This window comes from Haemaphysalis longicornis, unplaced genomic scaffold (genome assembly GCF_048455015.1).
Source record: "Haemaphysalis longicornis isolate Haplotype H1 unplaced genomic scaffold, Haemaphysalis longicornis Haplotype H1 scaffold_3, whole genome shotgun sequence".
NCBI classification, from domain to species: domain Eukaryota; kingdom Metazoa; phylum Arthropoda; class Arachnida; order Ixodida; family Ixodidae; genus Haemaphysalis; species Haemaphysalis longicornis.
In genome coordinates, this window is record NW_027526335.1 from 92,627,285 (window position 1) to 92,650,792 (window position 23,508).

A 23,508-nucleotide genomic window follows, 5' to 3' on the forward strand; every position below is an offset into this window, starting at 1 on the left:
CAGCGTTCTTTGAATTGAGAATGCGCCTGGATTGGATTTTACGATAGCAATAAAAAAACATTATATATTGTTTGGAAGAGAGGCGAGACAAAAGCGAACGCTAAAAAAAATATCGGCTTAAGCTGCTCCGAATAAGTCATAAAAAATGGCGCGCTAGCCATGCGAACGCGGGAAAATGAAATTTTCGTGACAAACCTTGATTCATTGATCATAGGAAGAGCGAGAGGGGAGAAGAAGTGGGAAGCAGATGCGCGAAAAGGAGACAGCGGAGGGGGCTACTTGGCAAGGGGGCAGAGGACTATCGTCTCTCGGCGACATTTGTTGCGAAACAAGCAGATAGATGGTCATTTTTTTTTTTTCGTTTCTTCCTTATCAATTTCGGGACTAACAGTCGACTGCATTAAATTACTGATATGATAACGAGTTTTGAATAAAAAATTAGTAGTCATTTTTGTAAATGTAAGCGTTATGCTTTGACGCTCTACAAGCAGATTTCGCTCGAGTGCTAGACAAGGAATGCGTACGCATTAAAAAAAATCAGAGCACTTCCGCCCTGCGAAGAGGGAAGTGGAGAGAAGCTGGTGTTCTGGTGGGGTTTCTATGTTTGAGTTTAGTCTCAGACTAAAAACACACATGATTGGTGGGTCGAGACAGTGACGTTTTATTATAGCGCGCCTACAGCAAGCACAGGACAGGCTTTATATAGTGCGCCGTAGTGGTGGCCGCTAAAAATGCGCGGCATTGCGCAATGTAGGGGGAGTGACGCCGCGCATAGCGAGGAGTGTACACGATTCAGGAAAGAGGCGGTGATTGTGGAGAGGAGAATAAAGGGGGGCTGCCACCATACTCTCTTTGTAGATGGCTATGCGGCAATGTACATAACACATGTGGGAAAGCCAGCTTTCAACAACTAGGCGTACAACGATTTTGGTAAAGTTTGCTTCACCTTGAAACACACGTGAACTGCTAGAAAGACATTTTTTCTGAGGCCATATAAGCAGTCGTATCAAAATGTTGAATTCCTAAGACCTTTTCCTTTTTGAGAATTTCTTTCCTTACACTGAAAATTGTTGCCAACGCTCGATATATCGCCCGAAACGATCTGCTGGATCATAGCCGTAGACAGCTTCACTGCAAAGGTCTTGAAGTCGCTCCGTCGTCAATGAACGGAAATTTTACACTAAGCACTCGGTGTAAAGGTGGTGTTTTACACTGAGTGAGTATTGCAAAAATTTCCGTTTAGTGACTTTCGAAAGTTTAGCCAAACAATTTTCGCTGCCGGAACTTACACGGGTGCCGGAAAGCACGCGCAGCGAGCCTTGCACTGACATCATCGCGCGACGTGAAAAGCTACGACAGAGCCCATGCCAGCACCATCTAAACATGACAGGGCCCAACGCCTTCTTTCCTTTCCGTCCTAATTTGCTAGCAGGCTTCCTTGTTTGCCGTACCGTTAGTGCGGAAACCACCGCAGATTTAGCGAAACCTGTGCGCTCACACTTAAGCCAAGATATTACCGGGAAAATCGGCCACTCTGCAATATCGGCAAACCCGATCAGCGATGGGTAAATTCTCCTTCCCAGCAGTGGAATAAAATTGCATTGCTAAGAAATGTCTTCTTAGCAATTCACTTGTGTTTAGAGACGAAGCAAGCTTTACCGGGATCGGTGTAGGCTTGGTCTTTGTAGACTGGCTTCTTCATGCTGTGTGTTGCACATTGAAGCACGGCCATTGCAGGTGGGAGTGTGGTTGCAGCCCCACTCTACTCTCCTCTTCACCGCCACCCGCTCTTTCGTGACCCGTGTACACTCCTCGCCATGCGCGGCGCCTCTGGCATCCAGTCGTTCCCGCGGGGGAAAAAAATGGCATTAACTCCTCACTTCCTGAAACAGATTGCTACCTTTTCTTGCGCTTGTAAAAGAGCCCAAATTTGCTCGTGTGTGCACGCTTTTGGCTTTCCCTTTCCTTGCGCTCTCCTTCTGTTCTATGCGATTACAATTACTGGGGTAGCTCCAATCACCCGGGCTTTATCGTTTTAGTTTTTCTGATTCGGGCCCAATACGCCGTAAGTACACCTAATCTGTGAGCGGTACTGTATTGGAGAGATGTGGACTACTTAATTTAAACCACACGAGCATTATTTATCATTTGTAGAGCACGCCAAAATCTCGTGCGCAGGGGGGTTTTTGCATTTAAAGTACATTACAAACACGGCCTCGTCGAATATAGGGATTGAACCAGAGGCCTCGTACGTAGTTGCACACTACAGTAGGCACTGATCCACAGCGGCGGATCGGTTATCATGTTTAGAGCTCGTAATTTTTAATGGGAGCAGAAACATAGCATGTGTTTTTGCTTGAATGAACAGGTTGCCACGGCCGTTTAACAAATGCGCCAAATTTATTGCAAACCACACTTCTTTCGCTAGATAATTTGTGAAGACGTCCATATGGATATGACGTCTGTAGGTATTTCTCTACTTTTTCCTCCATGCATTTTCCTTTTTCACTGAATGATGTCACCGGGTGACATCATCCGCTGGCCAGTACGGGATAGCAGATACCGTAGGAAAAGTTGGAGGAACTCGCATGTCGAATAAATGCGTGAACCACTCTGGTATACACCGGGTTTCTTTGACTTTGGTTTCACCACTACGTACATTCATGTGTAGACGTCACATATGCAGTCTGAAGCCGAAATACGAATTTTACTGAATGTATCACCCCGAAACTTTTTACACCGAGCCCACTTAATCTAGTCTTCACAACTTACGCACAAATTTCTTGTTGGTTAGGCACTTTTCAGGGGCAATGCAAATGTCCTATATGAAAATATGAAGCCCTCGAAACATGCACAAATACACCCATTTAACCCCATGTATTCCCATAGAAGTCTGTACACCGCATCCTTTCAAAGTCGGCTATACGAATATACAAAAGGCATTGCTTTGGAGATATTTCAAGCGCAACATCAGACGTCAACTATAAAAGTATGGCGGCCGTTGCGATTCAGCGCGCGGCTTCTCTGTTCTCGCGTACTGCAAGCTTCGTGTAGTGCACTTGTGCCTTGCGGAAAGCCCGCCTTCATCGGAAAAAACGTGTTGACACAGGTTCCGCCAGCGATGATTCGAGCCGCGGCAGTTGCAAAACGCGAAACAAACTTCGTGTTCAGACTTGCCCCGGTGAAGCGGGCGCCGCTGCCAAGATCTCCTCTCTCCCCTCTCTCAGACTCAATGAGCGCCGCTACCGCATGCCCTCACAAACTCGAGAGTGTTGTGAGTGTCTGTACTATTTTCGGGCCGTGTGCACGCAAGCACAGGAAAAGCTCCTCAGCCGTTACGGCTTCTGTGTACAAAGCCTGCCCTCTGGTTGCGTGGATCAATTCGTTTTATAGCAGCGAATTCATGCTGTCGCTCTGGTCGAGTCCTGTACTGTAACGTTGCCCGGAAGGGTATTGTTCCTGTATAGCTTCGGCTCATCTCTCGCCGTGCAGTAACCCAGTTAGGTTTGCTTCGGCTTCTTGTCGTCATCCCCAAGGCAGCAATTTTTGCTGACCGCTCGACCACCGCGCTACCACACATGACAGAGGACACGGAGTCCGGTTCGGGGACGCCTTCCCGAATGTAACACAGCCGAAGGGCCTTATATTAAATACCACCTCAAGTTCCCATCTATATCCCTACAAAGTGCTATACATTGAGCTACTTTAAGGCGGCCTGACTAGTATACTGAAATGCATTGCTGCGAACACATTTCTCTAGTGGCAATATAAGGAGTATGATGTCAAAGTATGAAGACCCAGGCGCCTTTTGTTACTAGCATTTCAGTATGCGGAGGCAGTGTGACACATTAGGCGTTACGGACAGACGGAAGGGTTTTATATTTGAATCTACGTACATAAATGCCAAAACTGGCCATATGGACAAAGTACAAGTATATTCATTTTGGAAGAACGAGCCTTCGGTAACTTACTCAGCTCCATTCGAGCCACGAAAGATGTCTTTTTGTAGCGATGGTGTTTAAGCTGGTGTTGGGCCGGCGAACGTGCGCAGGGAAACCTCGCCGAGCGATGACGTCATGGCGCTCGCTGGCATGGCTCGACCTTTCCGAGCATTCTACCCAGCGTTCGAAGGGGGGGGGGGGGGGGGAGTGTGGTTCAGTTGAGAAGGAAATGATTAGAGAAGGACTAGGGTTATTACTGAGGAGATTTGAAGGCGGGAGATTTGAATACAACCCAGTCCGGGGGAGGGGTAGTGTGTGTGTGTGTGTGTGTGTGTGTGTGTGTGTGTGTGTGTGTGTGTGTGTGTGTGTGTGTGTGTGTGTATGTGAGGGGGGGTGACATGATAGGAAGTGGAGAAGAGAGGAAAAGAAAAGAAAAAAAAATAGGAGGAGGCGCGATCTCTCACGCGTTCTTCTCACAAGTTCGCGTGCGTTCGCGCCTCAAGTGGGAAACACAGGAAAACTCGCGCTACAGACGCCGGTTTCGCGAAGCCGGTTGCCGCCGGTTCTAGCGTGTGCTAACGCGGTCCACTTTCGGAGAGATGTGAGAGGTTGCGGGCAAAACGATCCCGGCCTGCCAGACATGGAGACTTTCGGCGGCAAGTTCGAATATCCATGTGAGGTGCAACAGCCGGGACTCCGACGAAGGGAGAGCTGGGGCGACCGAAGAAAAGGAAGCACGGCGCGAAATCCGCCGCGCCGCTACTTGAGAACGGATGCGATGACTTCGGTCCCATCCCGAATATCGCGCCGGTGAAGCGGCGGGAAACATCCGCGAGTCGCAGAAAATCCGGAGTTACGAGCTCGCGTACATTGTACATACTTTAATCGCCGAGTGTTCATTCCTCTTTGGGGGGATAACGACGACACCACGCAGAAAACGTGACTGAGACTCGAAGCATACCCACGCACAAACTTAGCCGAACCAAGGATAAGCTAGGTGGGGCCGCCAGCTTCTCTTTTAGATGCACCGCATCTCATGCTCCCCCTCTGTCCTTCCTGCGTCTGTCCGGCGTTGTCCGCACAGCTGCGCCTCTCCTCCTCTCCTCTCTCCGATAGCGAACACTTTCTCCCAAACAGCTGCGGGTTGGCGCAGCGCGCTCTCACTCCGTTGCTGGGCGCCGGTGGGCGGAGCTGCGCTCGGCGCTGCGCGCGCTGCGCATGTGCAGTACTCTCTCTCTCCGCGGCCTCCTCTCCTTCGGGTGCTGTGAATATAAAGCGGCATGCCGCGCTCCGGCGGTCTCAGTCGACGGTCGTCCGCCCACCTCCCCTTCGCGTGAGAATCCCTGCTATAAGCGTATCAATATGATGGAAAACGCCAATGGAACCCCCCATGAGATGCGTTGCATCACACCAGGGTTCCCGCGAGGGGAGGTGGGCGTAATTTTTGCCAAGTCTTCGCGCCACTAGTGCGAAGCTGCCCCTATTTCTTTAATAATGAAAACAGCAAAATTAAAGCCGTTCCACTCAGTGTGAAAGGTGCCGGAAGTGCAGAGCAGCGATTCACCAGAATGGGCTGTAGCGCCATTATCCGCTCACTGCTGCCACCCAATGCAATTCAAATCTCCCGCCTTCAACAGTGATCGCGTGCCCCCTGCCTGAAACTGCACCAGCGGGAGTTCTGTTTTTTTTTTTTGTGGTTGCTTTTCCTCCCGCACGCGCTGGCGTTGCACTGCCACGTTTTTTCGCTTACTGTGGTAAAAAACAACCCTACAAGCGTTCCTAACTAAATGAACGCGGGTATTTTGCCTAGAATCTACCTGCAGTGTTCTTTGCGCTAACCAACGGGGAAATGCATGACAAGCGCCAGCGGTGCAGGAGTTTCGAACGCGAATGATAGACCTCCCACTACAATCGCCCACTCATGCTTCTTGGCGGTAGCTTATGTCGGTGGCCGCCAATCGCGCTAACAAGATTTCGCGACCTCACAGAGAAATCGCCGGAAAGTGTCCGGGGAGTTCCCGCTGTTTCATACGTTCTCTGTTAAATCATGATTATTTCTTTAAAGTTGATTGATTGTTTGATTGACTGTAGAGTTTAACGCGCCGACGCAACGCAGGCGGTGAGGCGTTCCGCAGTGGTGGGCTCCGGATTAATTGTGACCACCTGGGTTCTTTAACGGGCGCCGAAATCTGGAACACGCGGGCGTTTTAAATGCAGAGCATTTCAGTAACTCACGATGTCACCCGCGCTGACGTCCGTTAAAGTCCGCACCTTCGTTGTCCGCACCCCTCCCCCTACACTATATAAAAAAAAAATACTATCCGGCGCCTGGTTTCGATCCCTCGACCTTGCGGGCGGAACGCAATGTACATGGTGCTCTACCCACTGCGCCACAAAGCCAACACAGAATGGGAGGCTACGAACGCGCCTTATATCCTTGACTCATTCAAACTACGTCAAGAAGCTGCTGATACAACGCATTCACTACCACAAACTCCCCAAACACTAAACGTTAACGCAATACACCCACCTCCTATGCGACGCATTTACTCGAGTCCCCCTCGCGGGGAGATGGGCCCAATTTTTTTTCCTTTCGCCTCCACCGGAAAAGCGGCCGCCGCGGCCGGGAATCGAATCCGCGACCTCGTGCTCAGCAGCACAACGCCTTATCCACTGAGCCAACGCGGCGGGTTATTTGTTTGAAGTTGGCCAAAGAACTGGTGTCATTTTTGCCGCAACAAAACGCAATTTTTAATGAGTCAAATATGTAATTTGTCTTCACTGCTTCTTTAAGCATTTGAAACAAGCGCAAAATTGGTTCAGACGAGTATTTGTTGCTCTTGTAACAAAGCGAAACGAAAGCGTCGCTTCATCGGCCTCGCTCCGCTCGTGCCGTCTGGGCGTTGTCAAGGTTTAAACACATATCAAGAACTCAAGTCGACGTTTTCTCATTGGGACATTGAGAGCTCATTTGAGCATAGTCGTCCGCTTCTAGTGAAATGTAAGCCTACGCTTGAGTCTCATCGTCTGAAGCAAGCGTGGTACCTGCAGTCACGTCTAGGTGAAATGATTCATGCACAGGGTTTCACCATAAACCTCGAAAGCCCAATTTTCGCTTTCCAAAAAATTGCGTCATTTCACATGTAGTCAACATACTGGCTGTCAGTTTTTTTCCCTTCTCCGACGTACATCACAACAGAATGTGGGCACAAAATAGGAGTTCTAGAAGCGATCGAGTCACTCGAACTCTGTCACTTCAAATGCAAATTTCTCTGCGGTGGAAGCATCCTCTCCCGACAAACAAAATTGTTTACTGAGGTGCGAATTGTACAACATTTCGGATAAAGTAAAATTGCGCGCTGTCTTTGTGATTCCTCAAATGCTATCAGACGTTTCCGTTGCCGGTACATATACACTGCTGATTCTACGCATAGATATAAAGTATACACACTCGAATTTATACACCGTCAGCTTAATTACAAAGTGTAGCCAAACAGATCATAGCTTGCTTAAACTAGTTGCTTTTCTTCAGCCTTGCGCGTTTTTCAAGCTCTTTTGTTATCCATCCTAAGTAGTTTCTTGTAGCTGGAATTTTAAAGTACGCTCTCGGCTCAGTTGACATAAGGGATGTTCTCATTTGACCGTTATCATTCCTCCCATTCCTTACTGTCTCTGCAAGAAACAAGCTTCCCAAACAAGAAACTCACCTACAATTGAGTTATGCGTGGAATGGATCTGATTAAATTGTTAGTGTATTTCTAGCGAGCAGGCGGGAGGGTCAAGGACTGCTGGAACTGTTGTCACTGTTCAAACAAGAGCTCGGTACGATTCACTGAAACGAGTTCATTGAAAGTCGCAGATCGTATAAGTCAGTGAAAGAGAGGCCGTGGGGGTCGCGTGTTTATGGTTTATAAGGGGCAGTCACGGTTTGCTTTCCTCTCTCAAACGAATGCCCGTTCGCCCTTTCAAAACCATTTCCCTAGCGCGATCTATCGTCGACACGGCGAGCCTCGCATTAAGCCCCGGGTGGTCGTTGAGCCTACAAAGCGTCTCTCTTCAGTACGGGCCACGGTCGCTATTTTTGACCATCGTTTAGATATCGCTATGTTTATACATTTTGCATTCCGAAAAGTAGTTCCTGGTCACAGCGCTCTGTTGGCAGCCGGCATTGATTTGAATCGCGGAACGACCAGGTCTTGTTCCTGCCTGGTATGTCTTTTTAGGAGCTTCGTGACCGCGTTCACTGTGCTTAAATTTCTCGTTTACACACGGCGCTTGGCTTTAGTCAATAATAGATATTTTTACCTTGTGTTATCGTGGAGCCCTAAACTATACGGTTGCTGCCTTTAGAATCAGTAGACCGGTACACTAAGCTTTGCTGAGTTTAATTTGACTCTTCGGTCAGAAATAAAATCGCAAGACAACCACGTCTTTTTCCTGCCTCGTATACTTTTCTGGGTGCTGAGTGACCGCGTTCAGAATGCTTAAATTTTGTGTTCATGTCTGGAATTTTATTTCTAGCCAAAAACAATTGCTTTTTTTTATTTATTTACAAATACTGCTGTCCCATGCCTGGGACATTGCAGGAGCGGGTACAGAAACAATCCAACAATAATACAGAAGCAATAATGTCTTTTTATATGGAGTTCCAAGTTATACATCTTCTGCTTTTAGAAAGAGTAGACCAGGCAAGTACGCTTTATTCAGTTTAATTTTTAATCCTCGGGCAGAAACGTAAACGCAAGTTCTGAATGCTGCCTCAAGACTTCACCAGTCTTGCTCCTTGCGTCATATTCACATAATTCTGGGTGCCCCTTTCAAGCATCCGAATTTATTTCGCATATATCGTCACTGCTCCTGGGTCTCATATGATGGTGACCCGAATGGGAGGTCAAAGATGGACGGCTATTAGTGAAACTGCCGAGAAGAAAGCCGCGGGGGGCATCCAAAGTCTGTCATACTAACATTATTTTGGAGCTTCAGCGAGCCAGGGCGGACTAACTGCGAACGCGGCCGTAACTGCCTCGGCGTGATGGCGCTCGCTGAATGGATGGGAACGGGGCCGACCATGTGTGTGCAGTTACGCTTACGCATCTATATGGTCACGGTCGCGGTAAGGCTGCCTCGTCCTGCGCTGTAAAGGTACATCGTTACGCGGAAAACGCGGAGCTATTCGGGTGCTGTACCCACAAACCTCGTTTGCATTTGGGCGGGGATCCGTTTTTAGCTTTAGGTGTTTTCTGCGGATTGAGATGTCGCGAATATAGACGAGACGATCGCGGGCGCATTTTTCAATGCTAAAACAGACTACGCTCTTTTGGTGCGCATGTTTAAGTAGTGGTATAGAAAAAAAAAACATTATAACATATTGTGCTATGTACAGAAGTGAGTTTCCGTTCCTGAAAACTGCAAACGGCAGGCCGAGGATTTTAAAAGAGAGGAGGAATGCGCGCGATACAAGGCTCCAGCCACAGTCGTCCCTTAGTCGCCTTTAATCTAGCCCTATGTTGACAAATAGAAGAAGAAGAAGAAGAAGAAGAAGAAGAAGAAGAAGAAGAAGAAGAAGAAGAAGAAGAAGAAGAAGAAGAAGAAGAAGAAGACTTTATTTTTCAGCAGACGTTGTTACAATTCCTGCTGAAGGGGCAGGAGCTAAAGGCATTGAGTGCCTGACGAGGGCTCCTGACCCTCTGGAGTTCACAACAGAGGAGTTCACAGCAGAGGACATGTTATACTATGATATATACTATATTGAGGGGCTCGAAAGCTTTTCGAATAATCCAGCGGATTTTTGTCCAGCAGGCCCCCTACAATGACACCGCTATGCGAGCCACATTCCTCGAGTATATCCTAAGCAACCCGATCATTTTAATTACAATAAGTGTTCATTGGTTCCTGGTGAATGCAATACAGTCAAATATGCGTTTTGGGTCATGCGAAACCGTTTATAGCTCCATTTTCTCTTGAGATACTTTTATATTTTGAAGCAGCTGGCATTATTCGCACCTCCGAAGTGGTTTACTATCACTTACCAATATGAGGCAGGCACCACGAAGTTGTATTCTGACAACAGTTGATTATTTTCTGTCCTAATAGAGACAGGACGGAAAGAAGGTAACCTTTCCCGCTCACGGGTTTAATTAAGAGCGAGAATGAAAATTAGGTCAATCATGAAGCGCGGTCAGAAGCTCACGTGGTAATCGACAATACACGTCGAGTGAAGTTTCGCGTCATCTTGAAAAAAGAAAGGCCAACTTTCAGTTTTTTTCTTCTTTTTTTGCAACGACGATGTGGGGTTTTAGGTGCACTAAACTTTCAGCGACGCCCAGTTTACACTGCACATATTCCAGTCACTGGAATATGTGCAATCACGAGCAGGTGTTCCCGAGTCACGTAACTGCCACTTTCAGGGTATTACCCTTTCACCCTGCAGCCCCGAGACCGCGAAGTTCGCGTAAGTGGTCATTCAACTTCTACAGTGTCCTAAAAGCAACGCGTTAGCTGCCGTGTTGTCAAGCGGGAGACTAATCCCCCAAAAAGTGCCGTTCTCGCGGCCCATAATCTTTTGCTCCTGACTATGCGCATTGATTGCGTGCAATAAATACGCCTTCCTCTTATTGCCCTGTGATCTGCTTCACAATTTTGAACGTCCGAGAAACTACGAGCAGAGTACTGCGACAGAGGATCACTGTGGACTGTAACAGATAAGGGAATTCGCGGGGGTGACGTAGTACAATGGAGAAAAGATCGTTAGATGTCCGTGGAATCATAAGTGGAAATAAAGTCGGTGACTGAGACTGAGATAAAGATTGAGTCGGAGAGGAAAATTGTCAACCTGCCACGTAACGCTTCCAGCGAATTGAAAAAAAAAAGAAACTAATAAGATGACCGCATCTATGGTCTGAAGAAACGAATCAGAAACACTGACCACGTATGAAAAATATTCGACGTTCGGAACAGCACACGTGTCCCTATAGTCTAACTCAGCGAACGAGAAACCCGTACAAGGTTCCTAAACGTCGACTATTCTGCATACATGGCCAGTGTTAGTGATTCGTATCGTTTCTTCCTTCCAATGCCTGCCCAGACAAAGTTTCGTGGAACCCTGGACTATATCTGCAGTCTGTGAACCAGCTATGTAACGCTTCCAGGGAATTTAAAATAAGAAACAAACGAGACGACCGCATCTTTGGTTTGTGCCCCTTCACTCTTCAGAACGTGATGAATGAGTTCCCTTTGTGTGCAACCGCGCTAGAAGTTTTGATGGAAGAGGGTGATTGGCTGCTTTGGAAGCCGCGAATTCCTAAACGAAACTGTTAGTACCTTGCACCTTAATCGGAATTTTATGTGTTGTAGTTGTCGTTGCCGCCGTCCTATAGACACATTACACTTCGCAGTAAGGCCAGCCTTCTAGCGAAAGCTTTGTGGCTTTTAATCTAGTGTAAATATCTGGGGCGAAAAAATCAGGTTGCAATTGACCGCAAAGAATCCGCTATCACTGTGCCGAGTTTCGCTTCCTTGTCGCAATTAGTTGATAGGAGGGTTGTAAACATTTCGAAATTTCCGTTTGCTCTCAGTACGTGGGCTTCTGGGATGAGTATACCGATGTAATCCGTGTTTTACCCGAATCGTCCCAAAGCGAGTTTAAGAACGTTTGGCTGCTCAGGCGACTTTGTAACTGTAAAAGGTTTTTCAGCCTGTCACACGAATAATTATCAGCCACAGTTTTCGGTCAAATAACACGAATCAAGTTATTCCAGCTACATCACAAAGCTAATGCGAAACTGGCAGTCCCGGGTTTTTTCGACTGGGATAAAACTGCCGCTCTTCGAATTTTCATTGAGCTAGTCAAGTGAGAAGCATACTAAACCGCAAATTAGAAACAAGTTAAAATTATAGTTGCGGGGTTTATGAGGCTATGAGGCGCGCCGTAGTGGAGGGCTCCGGATTAATTTTGACCACCAGGGTATCTTCAACGTGCACCGAAAACAATCATGTTTTGTTTCTTGCGCTCACTTGAACAGCACCCAATTCAACACGCACGTGAATAAAATGTTGCCAAATTGCGATTCAAAAAGCAATTCGTCATTCATTTTGCAACACTATACTCATTGGTATTTTCAGTCCAATCGTTTAAGTGGAAATCAATGTCCATCGACTTTTTTTTTGCCCAAGGAGCCTCGAGTTCGCAGTATACTTTTTTTTCAAACGGCTGTGTCTAGAGTGCCGTCCGACAGTACTATAAGGACTCCACTATATCGATGTCCACCGGCGTTTTGTAAAAAAAATGCCTCGTCTGGCATTGTATCGCTCCACATATCGTAAGGCAAGCTACCCTAACCTATACTAAGATAACATGACGCAACGAACACAAAAGAAAAATTTAAAACACCAAAAAGTAACCTAAACCATAAAAAAAACCACCATTCTAGAACTACAGACGCTTTGGGTGGTGCTAGACTTGTCCTAAATGCTCGAATGTCGTCGGACGGCACACTAGCCATTCCTGCAGCAGCGCCGAGCTAGAGTGCCATCGGACGGCACTCTATACACTGCGTTTAAAAAATAATAAAACGAAAAAAAAAGACGTACCGGGATAGGACTATTGTGCACATAGCTATCACAACTCATGTGAAAAGCGGATTGCAGGCGAACAGCGGAACAAGAACGCGGTGCATGCAGCTTTCTCCCGCATGTCTCAGTAGAAATTTACCGCTCGAACGCCGGAACCTCGTTACAGCAAGCTCCTTACCACGGCAATAAATTCGAAACGGAGCTCGCTAAGCGCGCACCCGTCAACGAGGAAAATCGGGTTATTGTTTGAGCTCCAGTAACCTCCGATGCGCCATGCAGACCCAATCGCATTACATCAGATGTTTACATCGGGCCAGGATTACCAATCTCCGCCGCGCTCTCTCTACAGTCGACGTGCAAACCTACCAGAGGCCGAAAGATCAGCGCCGTAAACGATGTACACCGCGATCGTGATTGCGTCCAACGCAGGCACTAGACGATCGAACGCTCCGACCATTTATAGCGAGCCGTTTCTTCCGAAGTGGATGGGTTCATCACGAGTGACCACGAGGGCCGCTGGCTTCCTCGTCACGTCCATAGGGGCTGCTATATCCTGAGGCGGTGCTAAAGACAGTCGCACACAAGCACATACAGTCCCTCATCGCACCAATAGCGACACCACCGAGACGAAAATGCAAACTCGTCGTGTTGCAACCCAATCGGCGGCCGGCCTAATCCGCTTTGATTCAATAACGTCGGTGGGGAAACTGCACACTATGGTGGCGGGCATCTTGAATACAAAAGCATTGGCGAAAAAACACGGTGTCTCGTCTTAGCAATGCATCAGGTATTGCCCAAGCTTCGCGTCAACAGACCGGTGCACCGATATTTCATCCCTATACAGCTAAGAGCAGTGACAGCGATTGTCTGTGATCCCAATGGTCCGCGTATACACGGACCACGTGAACTTTGTTATTATAAACGCGTGGTGTGTATCACTTCCTGGCCGAGAAGAAGCGGTGAAGCGCAGCTTCAATTATCTTGTGATGGGCGATGGATATAGGCATCACAGAGGTGGTTCCTTATTACTGTTCACGGCTGCTTTCGAAATGACAAGTTGGTATCGACCGAATTGTGCAGCTGAAATAAATACTTCCAGGTTGAACAGTTCGCCTATTCAACCGGACTGGCTGAACCATAAAAAAACTCTGAGGAGACCCTATTAGTTGAAAATTTGAAATATACAAAAACTGAGTCACGTTGCGTTAAGTTAATGAGGACGCGCGTCCCACGCCACATCTTGTTGGGACTTTCCCAGCGAGTGATGACCTGTTCTGCAATATGTACCGTGAAGACTCCTAGCCTCTCCGCTATGAAACTTGTGAAAGTGAAATCTTTTCACAACGTCCCAATAAGAGACTTCTCAGTTCCTAGGTGGGTTGGAGGGGGGCGGGTACCTTTGACCATTACCAGGAATATGTAGGGGCTAGGGGACGGGGTGATGACATGCAGGTCTTGTAGGCTTGTCAGAGCTGATTCCGCAGGTCCTACCACTAGCTACGCCCGGAGCTTTTCGACGCTTCGCACTTCATTACCTTATAATAAAACGTTTGCCACCGAAGCCGCAATCATACGAGCGCTCAGGCAGGCAATCACCCGCATCACAAGCAAGGGCAGAACGCCACATGTGCATTAAGCAACTCACCATAACTTGCCTGTATTCTTTGCGTTAAGGTGGTTGGATTATCCCACGTATGAAAACAGTTTAGGAGGTTTTTTTATTTTTATTTTCCGCAGCTGTTTAAATACCCAGCCCAGGACGGAATTTGACGTGTGAGATTACATCGCTCTATTTTAGTAAATTCAACCGCATTTTCCACCAGGGGTCCCTGATGCTTAGCGCCCCAAAAACAATTATTGCGTTGAATCCTGCTTAGGTATAAAATGGCTACAGATAAAATGCTTGCACCTGAAGTCGCGTTTACTCCTACAAACAGCTTCTTGAAAACACTGCATTGTTGAGTAATGGGCTCTTATTTTTATGCCTCGTTATTTCGTTATCAGTGCGAACCTCTAAAGCTTCCTTTGGTATTTTAGCATTCGCAGTTTGGCTCAAGCTTCCGAATATCCGAAGTTTCCGAAGGTACGGCTGAATATTCCGGAGTAAATATGCCAGGTTAATAATGTTTAGGGGTGGTGGCGGAGGCCGCAGTTCCCTTTCCCAGCGTACAGCGTACCGAAGTCCTTCTTTGATATTACTTTTGAATTGAATGCCCCGACCGGACTTGGTTTCTCGTGCAAACAATGCGTTGGCGCCATTCATAATCCCCTTACTTTTTCCTTGCTCTTAACTTGGAGTACTCTCCGCTGTTCAATACAGTTAACTTACAGGTAAGGCCCTGGTCTGTACACGCACCTGAAGCCTTTTTCCCTGTACCGACACATGCGGTGGGAGCTTCCATAGCCGGAAGCTCGACTATATATATATTCCACCAAGCCAACTTTCCCGAATGCTTATTACCAGGTGGCAAGTTGTAACCGTCCTACGCGTGACTGACCCGGCCCCCCATACTGATTAGCCAAGGTAGACCGGCGCGTTGATAAGGCCTCGTTCCTTTCGCTGCGTAGGAGGCTGCGTAATCCATCACGCCCTGTCGAGAGACCCCCACGCAGTAGCTCCCGATACCGGCCTTGTTATTCCGGCGAGGCGAGGGGTCAAAGGTCAGGCCGTATCGATAACTACGGCCACACGCTGCTTTTTCCTCGTCACACGTCCACGCCGCAGGTGCAAGTGCGGTAGTAATCCACGTGCGCTGTCTTCCTCCCGATTGAGCCTCGCCCTTGCGGGACTCACCTGAGCCATGTCCTGCGTTCTGGGAAGAGCAGTCGCGTTCGGATGTCGAAGGACTTGTGCCGGTGGTCGGCGCCAGGCCAGCCTCTTATGGCGCGCTGCGCTCGGGGGGCGGAGCCCTCCCCCCCTCCGGCGGCGCTGTCGAACGGACGCCTTGTCTCCCCCCCCCCCCCCCCCGCCCCCTCCTTCCTTCGTTTCTTGAAGGGGGGGGGGGGGTGCTCTTGAACCGAAGGGTCGTGCAGAACGATGACCTCCGGCCGCCGTATTGAGGTCGGCCGCAGAGAGAGTGACGAGCGCGCCCGCAGCCAGCGCCGTTGTCAGCGTCTTCTTCCCGCGCTGTCGCCGTTACCGCCGTCGCCGCGGCGGCAAAGGCGGCACAGCTCCTTGAGCGCGCGAGCATCTTCCGCTTCCCGCGTCCGCCAATTATCGCCCGCGCCGACGACCCGGCCGGCCGCTACCGCTGCTCTCGGCGCGCCTGCTCCGGGGATGAGGAGCGGAGCGCGCACCGGTCCGGTGCGAGGGGGAAAGCAGGTGCTCCGCTTTCATGTCACGGACGCCGACAAACGTTGTATCATATTGTACTTCGTGTTGGACAGTGCCGGCGACACAGCGGTAGTGTGGAAAATTATCTTTACGGATTCAATTTTTGTTGAAGTCGAACTCGCTGAAAATGATTCGCGGATAAAGGAAGCACTGGTATATGTAAAGCATGGCTTGATATGAAGAGATTTCGCATTTTAACGACACAGAATGGAGTTGCAGTAGAAAACAATCAGTGTATGTGGGCACATTCATCTTAAACGTTAAGCAAGGCTAGGACGACAACATATTAAAAAAAAAAACACTCTAAGCACCCCTTTAGTGTGCCAGCAGACAGCTAGTTCGAAGACGTCCAAGCTACAGCGACGGTAAGCAGTATCACTTCGCCTCTCTACCTTAGGAACAGCGGAGCACTTATTACAAGGCCCAGCTGGACTCCAAGAAGGCCGATGTTTTCATAGTAGATGATAATTGTCTCCATTGCAGACAATAATTGTCTTCATTGCAGGCAATCATCGCCTACAATGGTCCTATAAAATTTAAGATGTTGCCAGTTAAGAACACTTCTTTCATTCAGACCATATCAGATGTCGGGAGCACTCAGCAGAACGATGTTCGGATGTGGAGGTCCTTCGAATTTTATATATATTTTTTTAGATGCGAAGCATCTCATGCTCGGGGCTGTGTCCCTCCCTCGCATGTTGTCGTTGTCCGCCGTCCGCACTCTACTGCGCATGCGCGTCTCTTCAGCCCCGTCAGCGTTTGGGCTGACGTCAGCGCAGACCACTATAAAAAGAAATAGGTGGGCGGCGCTCGGTCTCGATCCCACGACTCTCTGGCCGCAAGGGGAGGTACTTGGCGCTCTTCCCACTGCGATACAAACCGAGACGGGAGCATGTGCTACGAACGCGCCTTATGTCCTTCACACATTCAAACTACGTCAAGAAGCTACTGATACTACGAAGGCACGCGAAGCTGAACGTCAACGGAAACGACGAACTGAAAACTAATTGGAACTTCAGTCGACCCCATGTCTGCTTCGCATACTACTCAGGGTTCCCCTACGGGAAGATGGTGTAATTTTTTCACCCAAGAAATTGAGCGTTCATTTTATCACTATATTTTTATTTACTTGAAGACGTCGGTTTTTACCAGAGTGAGAATTTCATCAAGGCCCTCAAAAGTAATGCTACTACAGGAATTCCTTCCTAGATTTCTGATTCCCGCCTGTTATTAATTCCTTCGCATGTTTTGGTTGCCAATGCGGACCCACAGGCTTTTTTTATTTTTGCCGCCATACAGTGTACCAGCCGGATACTTAACAAACTGCGTAATAAATCATCCACATCTAGGCGGACGTAGCCTTGTTGGTATTACCAGCAAAAATATTATCGTACTACTATAGGAATGCAATTTAGTAGCGGTAACTTTATCTGTGCAATATGCGTTGTTTTAAACTTGTATGAATAATCGCAGTGCTTCTAGCGAATGCAATGGCGAGTTTCACCGAATTTTATTTTTTGTTGAGGCTTTGGAATACCATCAAAATTTTTGTTTTTGGTTTTGAAACATCTTGTTGTACGGGCCATTGAAGCATTTCAGGAAGCGAATCTATTTTTTCCACAGCCAATACGTATACATCGGGAAATGCTTCTTTTTCAAAGCTACGGGGCTTCTCAGTCATCAGGATGCAATTGCAAACTTCAGCCACTCAGGGTTTAGTCGGGTATGTTCAAGCAAAGTTTTTTCTTTTTTTTTTAATTTCTGCGACTATACCATTTCTGTTTTCCTGATACGTAACCAATTCCTGAAACAAATTTCGTTCAGCTTCGGTTTATTAGATGCAGAGCATCTCATTCACTCGCCTTGTCCCTCCGGCGTCGTCGTCGTCGTCGGCGTTGTCCACCCCTCTCCCATTCTCCTCGCCGCGCCAACTGCGCTCTCCGCCGCTCACCCCCTCTCCTCTCCGATAGCGAACACTCTCTCGCGAGGGGCATTGGCTTGGCTTGGTCTGGCTTGGCTTGGCTTGGATTAGATTGGATTGGATTTGGATTGGATTAAAGTGGATTGTGTTGCGTCATAGCCGCGGCACGTTGCGTCATAGCCGCGGCAGACACGCTGGGGCCGGCGCATGTGCAGTACTCTCTCTTCCGCGGTTTCCTCTCCTTCGGGCGCGCTACGCATATAACCGGTGTGCCGTTCTCCGGCGAAGCAACATCCACGCTTGACTCAAACACCTAGAGTCCACGCCGCTTTACAAGTACGCCAACGTCGTCATCGACTGGGACAGGCGTACGCAGTCCCCTCAACGTTATGCGCGCTATAAAACGCGGTCCCTTCGTCGCATCTACACAGGGGTTCCCGCGAGGGGAGGTGGGAGTTTTTCTTGCGAGTTTTAAAACGTTTGGTAACCACACACACACACACACACACACACACACACACACACACACACACACACACACACACACACACACACACACACACACACACACACGCACGCACGCACGCACGCACGCACGCACGCACGCACGCACGCACGCACGCACGCACGCACGCACGCACGCACACGCACACGCACACACACACACACACACACACACACACACACACACACACACACACACACACACACACACACACACACACAACTGTCGTAATAAGCGCGCGTGTTTATCTACTTGTGAGTTTGTGTACACTTCCAAACGTTCAATTCAGGAATGTCACCAAGTTAAAAAGGACAACTAATTGCGTAATCGCGATATTGGAGTACTAACGGCGCACACCTTTTTGAACTTCATTCGTTGGTTATCTGTATTCTATAACTTCGTTTGACCGACTTGTGAGCCATTTAAAAGAACATTCTAACAGCGTTTTGCATGAGAGGGCAAAAAATTGAAATGTTTTCGTCGCCGCGCTATAAGGTTTTTTCGGAACGCAATAGCGCCATAAAACGTATTTCCTCTTTTCTTACAAGGGGACTCGCCAACGTGGTCGTGTCATTGCCCCATACGAGATAAAAATAACACATGTTTTTGCGAGTGAACTTCAGCTGCTTTTCAGTTTCAGAATAAACGAAAATAATAACACATCGTCTCAAATTCGGAAAAGCCGTTCATTTGAAAAGAAAACCACGCGCGATGCTTTCACTGCATAATATTTCACCGAGAAGGTACCCAAAATAGCTACCGTACAACACGCGCTGAGCGAAGCATCGCATGTCCAAAGCCACCGTTAATGTCCCCACTTGATCTTCCTCCCGCAATTCTACTGCATTCGAATGACAAGAAGAGAGCCGAAACCCAACAACAGCACGGCGGAAGATGTCGGTAAGCGCACCTCCCTCTGCCAATCACCCAACATCAGAAAAAGCAGTGATACGTAGCCCATTGCGCAATGGGGGCTGCAGCGAGCGTGGCGAATGACTAATGGCGAGACTTGCGATGCGGTCACTCCCTTCACGCTGATTCCACTTTCGCGCTGGAAGCTGTTTCGGGAGGCACGCTGCTGCTGCTTCTTCTTCTTCTTTCGTGGCTGTGGAATAACTACGCGCATGCGGGATGCTCGTCCAAGCGTTTGCACTCTTTCTGCCCCGCGACGAATAACACGCTTTGGAATTGCTCGCGCTTCAAGGGCTTCATTTCGGCGCGAAGCAGTTGATCGGTGGAGCGGGTTTCCGCACGAGGGCATGGAGACATATAGAGTCAGTTGACAGATGCGGTGGAGTTTGGGACGACGCGGATATTTGGGACAACGCGGCACCGCGGGGTTAGTGTACACACGCCGCGAAGCGGCTATCACTCACTCCTGAGTCTCGGCGCGTGATGCAGGGTGCCGTAAACCATTGGAACGGACGCGCCTTCCTTCCGCTTTCTACGTGTATAATGAACGCTTCACGGGATTGCTTGGCCAGGCTTCGGTCCGGCGTGCGTGTGCATTCGTGATTCCGGTGGAAGTGTTGATAATAGCCGACACTTGCCTACAGGCATGTTTGTTTTCTCAGTGTACATGTTGTTCGTGGGATCCTAACACCGGCATAATGAAGTCTGACGACATAAATCGGTGGACGGTGGCGCTAGAGCATCCGATGGCAATTATCTGCGCACGTAGGACTGTCCATCGTCTACAACTGTAATCAAAGCAAAATGGAAGCGACTTGGGAAGCTTTCTGGAAGCCCCTTAGTTAATAATGTGCGCTAATGTTGTTCACATGTTCTTCCTCAGCTGAAGGATCGCCTACACCACAGCAAAATGAAATAAGCACGCGTCTTACGAATATAAAACGACGGTTTAAGAGAAGCAAGCCTATTTTGGATGCTTATGTATTGCCTTGACAAAGAAGACAACGAATGCACCCAAAAGAAAGCACTAAAAGCAATTGCGCCTTATTGTTGGAGACTCTTGCAGCATGGCTTCGATAGAGAACGCCATGCAACGCATCTAAAAGTTTGCGATAGATTTGACAAAGGCTCGGCTCCATCAAGTGTCACACCCCTGGCAAGAAAGGCAATGTGCACCTCTCACGCAGTATTTTAGCATTTATAAAAGCATTAGCTGGTTGCTCACAAACTCCGGTCATAATTGGCCTTGTTACTCGAACTCTGGTTCCAATCGAAAACATGTCATGTAACAGATCAAAATGTTTGCGATTGATTTTAGCAAAACTGTTGATTGGCTCTATCAGCTGTCGCTGGGTGGCTTAATTAAGTTGGGTTGTAAAGGAATGCTTATACAATCTGCGCTCATCTACTACTCACGCAGTATTCTAACGTTTGTAATGATATTGCGACGCTCGTCATAAACTTTAGTCATATATACTACTTGGCCTGTATCGATAAAACCTTGGTTGAAGAGCTTAACACGAGTAGGCATCTTCTAAGGATTCATTTCGTGGTTTCGCACAGTTACAGTGAATTCTCGGCATAACGAATTCCCCGGTACAGGTCACAGGCTTCGTTGTGAGTGATGCTTGGTTAAAAGAAGGTATTATGCATTATGCGTACACTGAAACGGGTGCCACGAAAGGCTTCGAGTAAACTCATATTTAGAATTAAGCGCTTTTCGTTATAGAGGGGGGTTTACTGCGAGTACCAACAGGCCCAGCACCAACCTCTATTTATTCTCGTATTGTTGTAATACAATGCACTCACATACTGGTAAAAGGGCTAGCTTGTGTACCTTTTCTCTACCTGGCATTGTATGCCGTCCACCCATCTCACTTCCCTGCTTTTCCACGCGATCTGAAAAGAAAATTTATTGACACTCCACTGACGCAAGAAGCACGGTACTCGCAAGGGCGAAACAACATACAGTTACTAGTTTGCACATAACGTTTCCTAGATCTCAGACTGGGATTCACTGTTGCCTTCGAGCAAAATAAGTTGTCTGCGTAAACGTACGTCGTCAGTCCTCGTCGTCGCCTGGGCCAGTGTCTCCACATGTGAACGTGATCCAGTTCCCTACAAGAGACATCCCCCTCCCGACTAGCGGTCGAGGAAAGGCTGGCACCTATATGAAGCTGGCACCTATAGCTCGCGGTGGTCTCGTAGACAACTCGAGACCCTTGACAAGTACCCTAGTAATAACTCAAGCATTAAAGGGGAGGAGTGAAATTCGTCTTGTACTCCGAGGCCACCAGTGACACCACACAGCGACAAGCATGGCCGTCGTGGTTCATAGCTCGCAGCGTCCACTCCGTGCTTCCCGTTCGTCTTCGTCGCGGACAAGGCAGAGTGTCGCACGCTGTATAATCCACGGCTTCCTGCCGCCGTCGTAGTGCGTTCTGCCTCCCCCCATGACCTCGCGCCGGGAGCGCGATGTGATGGACGGACACTCGTCGCCCACGTCTTCGGCGGCGGCGACTCGCACGGTGGTCGGTCGCGCAGTCGTTGTCCGTGGGGTCAAGCGGCGTCGCACCCTTCAAGACGCTGACCGCTCCTCCCAAGGAGGCGCCGAAATAGAAAGTCCCTTAGCCGTATGCCTCCCTACACGGCCAGCGACGGTCGGTAGTCATGCGTGGTCTCACGCTGTAAGATTGCGCTCATTCGGACGTGTCACTCAAACTGCATACAGCTTTCTTAAGGAGACACTTCACGACGAAAGAAAATTTCATAGACTCCACTTGCACCGTGAAGTCCGAGGTGTAAAAAAGAGTTTCGGAGAGCTGAACAAAAGCGGGTCGTTAACAGATGGTGTTCCTGCACGCTAGTGAGGTGTTCGCCTTAAATAACTTGCTCGTCTGCAGGCCTTGATGAGACTCTGTTGTCCGAATGTAGTTAGCCTAACTGGGTCCAAGGCCAACCTACTTTGAATTTCATATGTGATTGATTGATTGTAGGGTTTAACGCGCCGACACAACGCAGGCGATGAGGCGCGCGTAGTGGAGGGCTCCGGATTAATTTTGACCAACTGGGTATCTTTAACGTGCGCCAAAATCTCGTACACACGGGCGTTTTTTCTTTTAGCCTTCACCAGAAAAGCGGCCGCCGCGGCCGGGAATCGAATCCGCAACCTCGTGCTCAGCAGCGCGACGCCTTAGCCACTGAGCCACTGCGGCGGGTACTTTGAATTTCATAGGAACATTGTTATTGCGCAGAAGGACTTCCCCTGTCACCAAATCAATCTGAGTGCCCACTTGGTCACTTGACAGGATAGGAAAAAATGAGCGGAAAATACGGGACAAACAGAAAGAAAACATCACACAACGCAGTCCTGTGCTGGCTTATGCGTTGTGTGGTGTCTTCTTTTTGTTTTTACCGTTCTTTTCGTGCATTTTATCCTAAAATCCCTGTGTCAGCTTTCGTTGAACGCGCGTTCGGGGTTAAACAGTACTGGAAGCCGATGTAGCTCGCGAACATTTATTAGCGCGACTCTGGCAGCTGTGTCGGGATATATCGACCCCATTTGAGCCACAAATTATGCTCGGAAGCCATTGCGGGGTGGCTTTCGCAATATCGTCGTGCCTGAAAGCATGCATATCGAGCCTCTTTACAGCGTTATTTATGGCCGCATTGATACAGCAGGACGGTCTCGTCCTCTGGTCTTGAAATTTATCTGCTGCAAGCATGAAGAGCTTCCGGTGTTTTCCGCGACAGCACTAGGCACCTCAGATCCTCCAAAGGAGGCCGCATATCGATAAGGGCCATGTGCAACAACTTATTTCGGCAATGAAATGACGGGGACTAAATCAAACAGATAACAGCTGTATATATGCATGCGTGTGTGCGTGTGCGTGTGTGAGTGTGTGTGTGCGCGCGCATGCATGAATAGACGTGTTTAATAGAGCGCTACTTTCAGTCTATGAAACACTAGACGAGCTGAAAGTCGAAACATTATACTATAGTCGAACCACTATACTATACTATAGTCTATAGTCGAACTACACTACCATAGTCGAACCACTTCACTCCGATTTCCGAGTGTACAGATAATCTATTCTAATTAACCAGAGTTCCAACTAGCGGGGGTCAGTTTAATTAGCCTTACAGCATACAGCTGCATTATTTGAAACGCATTCGCGAAAGCCCTACTGCACGTCCTTGGGAGCTTAGTAAGTACGGTATACGCAATGAACTGTTCCAGATGGGAGACCAAACAAGCAGACGCCCACTTATGGACTACGAGATGTGGTGCGCTGGTGACGCCGTTTGCGAAAAGACACACCAT

General features: G+C 48.5%; 1 protein-coding gene across 1 annotated transcript in view; it reads right to left on the reverse strand.

Annotated features, from left to right (window-relative positions):
* LOC144173328 (uncharacterized) overlaps positions 1–15,829 on the reverse strand; it is a 32,113-nt gene extending 16,284 nt beyond the window's left edge. The window contains exon 1 of the mRNA XM_077701809.1: positions 15,307–15,829. Within this exon, the coding sequence (XP_077557935.1) occupies positions 15,307–15,315 (9 nt within the window). The 5' untranslated portion in view covers positions 15,316–15,829. The remainder of the gene's footprint in view (positions 1–15,306) is intronic.
* Positions 15,830–23,508: the final 7,679 nt, after the last annotated feature.